At 35.3% G+C, this 11,275-nt stretch overlaps 1 protein-coding gene across 1 annotated transcript; it reads left to right on the top strand.

The window, feature by feature from the left end:
- Positions 1–8,179: 8,179 nt before the first annotated feature.
- szl (sizzled) lies at positions 8,180–10,915 on the top strand (the record flags this gene model as incomplete). The annotated part of the gene is made up of 4 exons (XM_079411810.1): positions 8,180–8,457; positions 9,032–9,201; positions 10,393–10,485; positions 10,605–10,915. The coding sequence occupies 4 exons, from the start codon at positions 8,180–8,182 to the stop codon at positions 10,913–10,915; spliced, it is 852 nt and encodes a 283-aa protein (XP_079267936.1).
- Positions 10,916–11,275: the final 360 nt, after the last annotated feature.

Consider the following 11,275-nt stretch of genomic DNA (forward strand, 5'->3'; position numbering starts at 1 on the left):
TGCGCATGCGCACGAGTGTGTGTGTGTGTGTGTGTGTGAACCCTAGCCACACTTTGGAGAGAACATTGTGTTTTTAGAATCGAACTAAACTGAATCAGAAATGAAGTTAACAAGGTGTTTATTATTATTATTACACTATAGTCAACATTTGAAGTAAATCAAAACCTTTAATCAAAGTTGTCCTAAAATCTCAAAACAAAATGCATTCTTGTTTTAGGACAACTTTGATTAAAGGTTTTGATTTACTTCAAATGCAGACTACTGTATTATTATTAATATTGCAAAATAAGTCAAATTTAAGGACAAAGTCTTTTTTTTACCCTAGCCTACCTTTACAAAACATTAATGGACATCTAAAAAAAGGTCAAGAGGTAATACTATAGTACTCTTATTGGTTCAAGTATAAATATAAGTTGTCTACTTCAAACAGTGGCCAAAATCGTGATATTACCACGGTATATTTTAGCCAATAGTTGTTTGGGTTTGAGATATTCTTAAAAATATACTTTTTTGAAGACTGATTTTTATGTATTTACATCAATTCACTCAAAGTATGAGACTACAGTGGTAATCAACAAACATGTGGTATCAGTTAACTGTATTTATATATATATATATTGAATTAAAGCTGAAGTCTTTGGGAGGAAAACGGTTTAATAAAATGTTCATTAAAATCTAATAATGTCCAAAGGTTACTGCAGGGATTTGGGTTGGAGGTAGTAATTATCATTAACCTCATTTAAAACCGGTGCTAAGAATGTAGCATGGTATTCTTACAGGACCATAACACAGTAAAGCCTCGTGTTCATCCGGGTTCAATTCAATAACCTGAATAAAATCACTGATATATTAATGCTTGTAAATAATTTACCCCCGGCTTCACAGACAAGGCTTAAGCTAGTCCCAGACTTAAATGCATGTTTGAGCTGTCTTATCTTAAAATAGGTCAGTGTCATTGTTCTGTGTCAAGATGCACACCTTAATGTTTTCTTCCAAGGCATTTTTGTAAAAGTTGCTTAAAGATCTTAATTTAACTAAGGCCTAGTCCTGGTTTAAGATCTTAAACATGCCAGTGAGGGTTTAAATCTCCAATTTGAGTTTGAATTCACCAAAATAATTCTACACTGCCTTCTGCTGGTGACACAGAATAGAAACACACAGCACTGACCTCTATAATAACTCTACACTGCCGCCTACTGTAGATACGCTATAATAAAACTCTATCAGTCTCTACTGCCCTCTGCTGTTGATAAACTACACAACATCTCTACACTGCACCCTGCTGACAGGAAATGCTCTCTTACTTCATCATGGACCACAAAACAAGTCTTAAGTGTAATTTTTTTTTAATTGAGTTTTATTTACTTCATCTGAAAGCTGAATAAATAATATTTCCATTGATGTATGGTTTGTTATGATAGGACAATATTTGTCTGAGATACAACTATTTGAAAATCTGGAATCTGAGGGAGCAAAAAAATCTAAATATTGAGAAAATCTCCTTTAAAGTTGTTCAAATGAAGTTCTTAGCAATGCATATTACTAATCAAAAATGAAGTTTTGATATATTTACAGTAGGAAATTTACTAAATATCTTCATGGAACATGATCTTTACTTAATATACTAATGATTTTTGGCATAAAAGAAAAATGTATAATTTTGACCCATACAATGTATTGTTGGCTATTGCTACAAATATACCCCAGAGACTTAAGACTGGTTGTGTTGTCCAGGGACACGTTTATGCTTGTATTTTGACCAATTTTATATTCAAAGCAACTTGTTTGATTGCACTCTTAAACCATGTCTTCTGCACTACCATACAGTCAAGTCCATAAATATTGGGACATCGACACAATTCTAACATTTTTGGCTCTATACACCACCACAATGCATTTCAAATGAAACGACCAAGATGTGCTTTAACTGCAGACTGTCAGCTTTAATTTGAGGGTATTTACATCCAAATCAGGTGAACGGTGTAGGAATTACAACAGTTTGCATATGTGCCTCCCACTTGTTAAGGGACCAAAAGTAATGGGACAATTGGCTTCTCAGCTGTTCCATGGCCAGGTGTGTGTTATTCCCTCATTATCCCAATTACAATGAGCAGATAAAAGTCCAGAGTTCATTTCAAGTGTGCTATTTGCATTTGGAATCTGTTGCTGTCAACTGTCCAGATGAGATCCAAAGAGCTTTCACTATCAGTGAAGCAAGCCATCATTAGGCTGAAATAACAAAACAAACCCATCCGAGAGATAGCAAACACATTAGACGTGGCCAAAACAACTGTTTGGAACATTCTTAAAAAGGAACGCTCAGCAACACCAAAAGACCCGGAAGACCACGGAAAACAACTGTGGTGGATGACCGAAGAATTCTTTCCCTGGTGAAGAAAACACCCTTCACAACAGTTGGCCAGATCAAGAACACTCTCCAGGAGGTATAGGTGTATGTGTGTCAAAGTCAACCATCAAGAGAAGACTTCACCAGAGTGAATACAGAGGGTTCAGCACAAGATGTAAACCACTGGTGAGCCTCAAAAACAGGAAGGCCAGATTAGAGTTTGCCAAACGACATCTTAAAAAGCCTTCACAGTTCTGGAACAACATCCTATGGACAGATGAGACCAAGATCAACTTGTACCAGAGTGATGGGAAGAGAAGAGTATGGAGAAGGAAAGGAGCTGCTCATGATCCTAAGCATACCCCCTCATCAGTGAAGCATGGTGGTGGTAGTGTCATGGCCTGGGCATGTATGGCTGCCAGTGGAACTGGTTCTCTTGTATTTATTGATGATGTGACTGCTGACAAAAGCAGCAGGATGAATTCTGAAGTGTTTCGGGCAATATTATCTGCTCATATTCAGCCAAATGCTTCAGAACTCACTGGACGGCGCTTCACAGTGCAGATGGACAATGACCCAAAGCCTACTGCAAAAGCAACCAAAGAGTTTTTGAAGGGAAAGAAGTGGACTGTTATGCAATGGCCAAGTCAATCACCTGACCTGAATCCGATTGAGCATGCATTTCACTTGCTGAAGACAAAACTGAAGGGAAAATGCCCCAAGAACAAGCAGGAACTGAAGACGGTTGCAGTAGAGGCCTGGCAGAGCATCCCCAGGGATGAAACCCAGCGTCTGGTGATGCCTATGTGTTCCAGACTTCAGGCTGTAATTGACTGCAAAGGATTTGCAACCAAGTATTAAAAAGTGAAAGTTTGATTTATGATTATTATTCTGTCCCATTACTTTTGGTCCCTTAACAAGTGGGAGGCACATATGCAAACTGTTGTAATTCCTACACCGTTCACCTGATTTGGATGTAAATACCCTCAAATTAAAGCTGACAGTCTGCAGTTAAAGCACATCTTGTTCGTTTCATTTGAAATGCATTGTGGTGGTGTATAGAGCCAAAAATGTTAGAATTGTGTCGATGTCCCAATATTTATGGACCTGACTGTATACTATGTATACTGAGCACAGCATTGTACTTTTTTATATGAAAAGTATAGAAAATACAGAAATATCTGAAATAAGGCATTTTAAAATATAATAATAAAAAAGCTATTTGCCAAGGCAATATTTCTCATTTTAATTTAGTTTAAATTTAAGTACTAATATAACTAGAACTAAATAAACTAAAACTAATTTTAAAAACTTAATAAAACTATATAGACATAACACAACAAAATTATACTAACACATATAAAACCCTCAATTTGAATATATATATATATATATATATATAAAAAGCTATAATAGCACATGAATGATAATAAAATAACAATGCAACAAATCACACCAGTGTTGTCATTAACTAAACCTAAAATTATTAAAAATTACTTTCAATTGAAAAAAACAAATCAATCAAATAAATATTTAGATGAAAAACCTAAATTATTAAACTTAAACAAAAAATCTAATTGCCTAATAAATTACTAAAAATGAAATAAAATAAATTAAAGCTATATAAGAATATTTAAAATAGACAAAACTGATAAAAACAACAAAAACACAACAAACTGACTAAAATTAAAGTGAAAAGAGAAATAATGAAAAGCAAACATTCAAAATATTAACTAAAACTATAATAGTATATCAATAATAAATCTATAATAGTATATTATAGTGTTAACCTAAAATATATATAAACTGCTTTCAAACGAAAAATCAATTGACATTAAATAAAAAATGAAAAACATAAATATTAGATGAAAACAAAAATGAGAAATGTTGCCTTGACAACTACTGAAAATAAAATGGTGAAATAAAAATAAAGCAAAATAGAAATATTACAAAACAAATAAAACATAAAATTACTAAAACTAAAATTAAGAGTGAAAACTGATTTAGCATATTAATAAATACTGACTGACAACTAAGACATTTGTTTCACAAAACTGTCCACAACATGATCACGTCACAACTCACTGCATACTATTTAGACTTTTAGCACAGCACCAGCTCCTCATTTAGACATCCATACGAGACACATGAAGTAGACGCTGTCTTCAGGAACTGAACAAGTCCCATTAGCGCTCACATATTAACAATCCAAACACAGGAGGGCCGTTAGAAAGAATAACAAGCAGCGGGGGGTAATCAGCAGCGAGAGGGGTGCTTAACCCCACGCATGCTCCCTATTGTTCTCCTAAATGGGTATGTGTCTCTAATTGCCCAGTTAGGTCCCTCAGTAGCTGCCGTCTGTCCGGGGCAGTAAAGTGGCCCAGAAGGCTGGGGCCGACGTGAGCAGAGCCGGAGACTTTAGATGAAGAAGTGCCACACATCCAGACTGTCTTCAGTCATAAAGGGAGTCCAGACTGGCTTCTCATCTCAGGGGCTCCAGACCCTCAGATTTACTGTCTGGAAACACTTTTCCTCTTCTGTGCATTTAAATGTAGTTCATTTATGTCTTCTGTGAGTTATGTTTGATCACATCGCTCATGGTTGCTCACAGTACAAGTCTGTAGTCGATGCATGATGCATTTAGGTTGAAATCTGTATAAAGATATAAGGGAAATATACTTTTTTACCTTCATTTTAAGTGTGCATTTTATTTAAAAAGTAAAAATATTCTAAACTGAGTTTTACGAATGCATGCATAATCAGCAAAACGCTGTTTAAAAACATGCCTTGTTGTATGGCAGGGCATTGCAAAATGATTTTATTTCAATTACGCATAAAACATCTTTTGAGAGTCTAGAATTAGCCATTTTTGGGACTGGAAAAGTAATACAAATTAATAAAATATTTAGAAGTCAGAGAAATATAGTCATTCTCACCTCTAAAATATTGAAATTGTAAAAAAAAATATTAAATTGATCAAAAATAAATTTAAATATAACTATTATTTTTAATTAATGATTGGTCAAACGTGCAGGAACACTCATATTATAGTGCATACATTTGCATAAATCTTTGATACTGAAAAACTAATAAAAATTTGTAAAATATTTAAAGTCACAGAAATACAGAATATGATTTTTCCCTAGTTATTCATTGTTCATGTGTTGTTGTTTTTTTTAATCTAAATGTCATTTTGAAATGAATAATTGGTCAAAAAGTGCAGAAACGATGACATTATAGTGTGTGTATAAATCTAGTACACTGGATGTCTGTTTACAGTTTCAATTATGAATAAAACATCCTCTAAGAGTCTAAAAAATTGCCATTAAATTAGTCAAATATTTCGAAGTCACAGAAATATAGTGAAAATGATTTTTCCTTCTTATTCTCTTATCTAAAACACAGAAATGGCTAAAAGAAAAATGTTTATTTAAATGTATTTTTGAAATGGCCAAAAAGTGCTAGAATGAGAAATTTATAGTGCATGTATAAAGCTAGTACACTAGATTTAAAAGAAATAATTTCCACTACCAATAAAACACATTCTGGGAGTCTGAAATGGACATTTTTAAGGCAGGAAAAGTACAATTAGTCAAAATATTTCAAATTCACAGAAATATAGTTATTCTCACATTTAAGATGTTGAAATGGTTAAAAGTGTATTCTATTTACCAAATAAAAATATAATTTTTAATGAACAATTGGTCAAAAATTCCTGATATTACAGTGTGTGCATCAATCTAGTACAATAAGCATGCTGTGTATTATACTTCAAGGAATGCATTACAGGAAATGCATGTGAAAAAGCCTCAAGATACCAAACCTGACAGAGCGGAAGCAACAGACAGGACTTGGGTTTGTCCCGAGAGTCAGACTGCAGAAGTGAAGGGCTGTAAATGCAAATGTCAGGAGCACTAATGTGAGATAATCCAGCAAAGCACACTGCGTTAAGAACGTCTGAGACATTAGAGGGACAAAGCCCTGTTCCATCAGCATTACGCGCTGGAGGATTTGAATACGAATGCAGTCAGATCAAAGGTGGGCTGCAGGACAGGTAGACTGCAGACAGGCTGCTTGCGATGCTCTCGCTGGCAGAGGAAGCTCAAATTGACATGCTGGAGACAGAGGAGCTGTCAGAGACGCCTGTCTGCCCGACGGTCTCCACGCAGACCAGACGTTCAGCTCACAAAACAACTCCATGCAAGCAATCCAGATGAGCGGACAGTTTCAATACCAACAAAAATCATCCGTGCATGTGTACGCAATCAGCCATTATACTGCGTTTTACACTCTTTGTGCTGGAAATTGAAGGAAAATACATTTCTGCATCAGACGTCAGGTGGAACAACATCATTATCAAACACTGACACTGCTAGAATAAAAGAATAAAACATAAAATCGATGCATTAAAACAAAACAAATCATGTGTTTTATGTTTGAAAATACTGATAAGTGAAGACAGACATAAACTAAAAACATAAAAATGAAATTGCAGCAGAATTCAGCCAACATCTTGATTGATATTATTATTCATTATTCAGTTTGAATAATAAATGATCTAAACGTAAATAAAGCACTAAAATGTCACAATTATGATTGCACAAATATATATATATTTTTTTTTTAAATGCGTGATGAAATTTTGAGAGTACTTTTAACTAAATTGCGGGCGGGGAAGTGCAACAGACTTGATTATTATTATTATTATTCATTCCTTCAGTTTTATTATAAGTGATTCAAACATATAAATGAATCAAGTCACAAAATTTCAAACGTCACAAAAATTAAGATTGCACAAATATTTTATTCAAAAATACGTAGTGAAATTTCGAGAGTATTTCTGACTAAATTTCAACGTTTTAACTGATATTATCATTATTAATCGTTCAGTTTTGTCATCTGAACTGATCCGAATGTATAAATCATGCACTAAAATGTGGCATAAAAATTCTGATTGCACAAATATTTTGGACTAAATTGCAGGAAACTGCAGCAAATTCCAACCATCATATTAACTGACATTATCATTATTTATTGGTCAATTTAATCATTTGAACAAATAAATGAATCATGTACTAAAAATGTCATAAAAAGTATGTTTGCTAAAATATTTTGTTATTATTTAACATTCAGTTTTATCATCTAAAATTATCTAAATCTATGAATTAATCATGTCACAAAAACGGTTTGCGCAAATATTTTAGAGTGTTTTGGAAGACGTTGCAAGAAGCTGCAGCACATTTCAACCAACATATTGACTAATATTATTATTTATAGTTCAGTTTTATTATAAACGACCTAAACATACGATGCACTAAAATGTTACAAAATGTATAAATACTTTAGGCAGTGGTTTTGACTAAACTGCAGGAAATTGCAGATTTCAACCAATATCTTGATTAATATTATTATTTACTGTTTAGTTTTATCATCTAAATTTATCTGAATGTATAAATTAATCATGCACCAAAAATGTTACAAAAACCATGTTTGCACAAATACTTCAGAGAGTGTTTTTGATGAAATTGCATGAAATTGCAGCAGATTTCAACTAACATCTTGACTGATATTGCTATTTACTGTTCAGCTTTATCATGTGAAGTGATCTGAATGTATAAATGCAGCTAAAACTGTCCTGTGAAATGAAGTCGGATCTCTTTGATAGTTTATTTAATGTCCCCCCTCACTCCCCCCCGTCTGGGCCTGTTATCTCCTGCTCGTCACCCTGTCTGCGTCTCTCTGATGTGTCGTTGATAACATCTGCCCACCTCTATATAAAGCCCGAGCCGGCTCAGCTCCTGTATCACTCACCTCCACACCTCCATCAGGATCATGCATCTGTTCTGCATTCTGCTCCTCGTCGCTCTGGCGGCCCACGCCGGAGCCTTCGACCTGGGCCAGACCACACGCTGCATCCCCGTCCCGCCACAGATGAGCGTCTGCCAGGATGTGCCATACTCGGAGATGCGTCTGCCTAACCTGCTGGGCCACAGTAGTCTGGAGGAAGCGGTTCCTCGCTCGGACGACTGGAGGACGCTGCTTCACACCGGCTGTCATCCACAGGCCCGGGCCTTCGTCTGCTCGCTTGTCGCTCCCGTCTGCCTCGACAGGTACGTGCTACGGATTCATACGAGGGATTGGAGGAGATTTCATTGAGTTTTTTGTCAAGTCACCGTCATTTATATGCAGTGCTGGGAAGGTTACTTGGGAATTGTAGTAAGTTCTAGATTACAAGTTACCCTATCTAAAACGTAATAAGTAGTGTTAACTATTTCAATTACTTTATTAAAGTAATGTAACTGAATACATTTGAATACTTTTCTAAATGTCTAATGTTTTCAACTGTTAATCATTTTCAAACATGTAAAGCAGGCAGGGTTAACCTTGCAGTACTCAACACTGATTAGTGTCACTGTCGAAATCCTTGCAGGTGTTAGTGAAGATTGCACTAAATTAAAAGTTCAAATGTTACAATATTACAATACAATTAATTATTGATTATTTCAAAAGGTTACTAATGACACATCATTTGGATATTTTTATGTGTGGGAAAAAATTTGGATTAAACGTGTTAGTGTGCTGTTCTCCTCTGGCCAGACGAAACCAGTAGTTTAAGTCTAGGCTGCAGCAAAGTCAGATTGTGCAGAGGACTCTTTCTAAACTCAGGCGTGCTTGCGTCCGCAGGTTCATCCAGCCGTGTCGGAGCATGTGTGTGGCCGTGAGGGAGAGCTGCGCTCCTGTATTGGCCTGTCACGGACACGTCTGGCCAGAAGCCCTGAACTGCGACCGATTCCCCGCGCAGGACGACACATGTCTGATGCCGCTGCCCAAACACATCAGTGCCTTCTCCAAAGGTGAGGCCCTCTGACATTCACACACTTAGACAGACAGATAAAATTCATTCAAAATATAAAATAAACAAATTAAACAATTTTAAAATAATTTTACAGATAAGAGATAAATGATTATAGATAAATACTAATACCAAAGGCTGTTTAGATTTTTCTGGAATTATTTGCACATAAAAAAATATTAATTTACTAAAATGTTGTGAAAAACAATGTTTGTTACATAAAAAATACATAGAGAAATTGAAAGAATATTTTTGACTAAATTGCAAGAAGGTGAATTTTTAACCAACATCTTGATTGATATTAGTTAAATTTGTAATGTATTAAATTTAGTGCTGTCAAACGGTTAATCACATCCAATATAAATAATATATATGAGTGTACTCTGTTTATTTATTATGTATATATAAATACAAACACATGCATGTATACATTTAAGAAAAATATGTTATGTTTATAAATTAAATATATTTAAGTATAATATAAAATATAAGAATATAAATATATAAATGTACAGCTATGCATGTAAATATTTAATAATATATACTCTATGTGTGTGTATGTATATACATAATAAATATACACAGTACACACACATATATTATGTAAACAAAAACCTTTATTTTGGATGCGATTAATCGTTTGACAGAACTAGTTAAATTATTAACGTTCTAAAAATGTCACAAAAAATAATGTTTGCACAAAATATGTAGTGACATTTAAACAGTATTTTTGACTAAATTGCATGAAACATCTTGACTGATATTATTATTACATATATAGATAGATAGATAGATAAAGTATAATTATAAAAAAATATATAAAATGTATTTTTCAAATAATTTTCTCAGCACAAAAATGATAGCTACCTTTAACAAAAAAACATTGAAATTATTTAAAAATATCTCAAATAAAATGTAATTTTGAAATGGTTTTCTCCACACAAAAAATATAATAATTCAATATTCTGATTTTTTTGTACCCTCAGATTCCAGATTTTTGTATCTCAGCCAAATATTGTTCTATCCTAACAAACCATACATCAATGGAAAGATTATTTATTTTTCAGCTTTCAGATGATGCATAAATCTCAATTTCAAAAAAGTGACCCTTATGACTGGTTTTGTGCTCCAGGGTCACAAATGTAAATGTAAACGTATTGATTTAACGGTATATATGTTCTCGTTTGGACAGATTTCCCTCAGCCTGTGTGTCAAAGCTGTCCATCTGTGGAGGAAGCGCCGTCTCTCAAAACCGTGCTGGACGCGCTGTGCCTCAACGACTTCGGTAAGCCTTTATTATTGTCTATACATATCAATTTGGCAGTTTCTGTTTAAGTTTAGAGTCTTGTGATGTGGTTTAGGGACTTTTGGGACACGTTAACTCACCGTGTTTTCTCCCCGCAGCCGTCAAAGCCAAGATCTCTCGGCGCCGCCTGCCCTCCGCGGACCCGGAGCTGACGGTGGAAGGCCCGGTGGAGCTGATCCAGCGCGGCCCGCTGCTCCCCTACGACACCGTGAGCCTCCTCCAGCGCTGGCTGCTCATCAACCTCCGCTGCGCGCACACGCTGGTCCGCCCCGGCCGCGCGCAGCTCTACCTCATCACGGGAACGATGCGCGCCACCGGCTCCATCCAGCTGTCCAGTCTGTTCCCGTGGCTCAAGAAAGACCTGCACATCACCGCCGCCACGCGCAAATGGAAACACCACAAATGCTGAAGTTAGGCACCCTCAGACGAAATCAACAGCACCCCCAGTTAAAGCTGTAATAATGGCATTTCATTGCAGATATGGCAAACTATCCAGTGCGTTATGGATCGGTTTCTATTTACTGCAGACCCTGGGACCCTGGAGCACAAAACCAGTCATAAGTGATTTATACAGCTTTCCATTGATGTATGGTTTGTTATGATAGGACGATATTTTGCTGAGATACAACTATTTGAAAATCTGGAATCTGAGGGTGCAAAAAAATCTAAATATTGAGAAAATCACCTTTAAAGTTGTTCAAATGAAGTTCTTAGCAATGCATATTACTAATCAAAAATGAAGTTTTGATATATTTATGGTAGGAAATTT

The sequence above is a fragment of the Barbus barbus genome (genome assembly GCF_936440315.1).
Source record: "Barbus barbus genome assembly, chromosome: 48".
In the NCBI taxonomy this organism is placed as follows: Eukaryota; Metazoa; Chordata; class Actinopteri; order Cypriniformes; family Cyprinidae; genus Barbus; species Barbus barbus.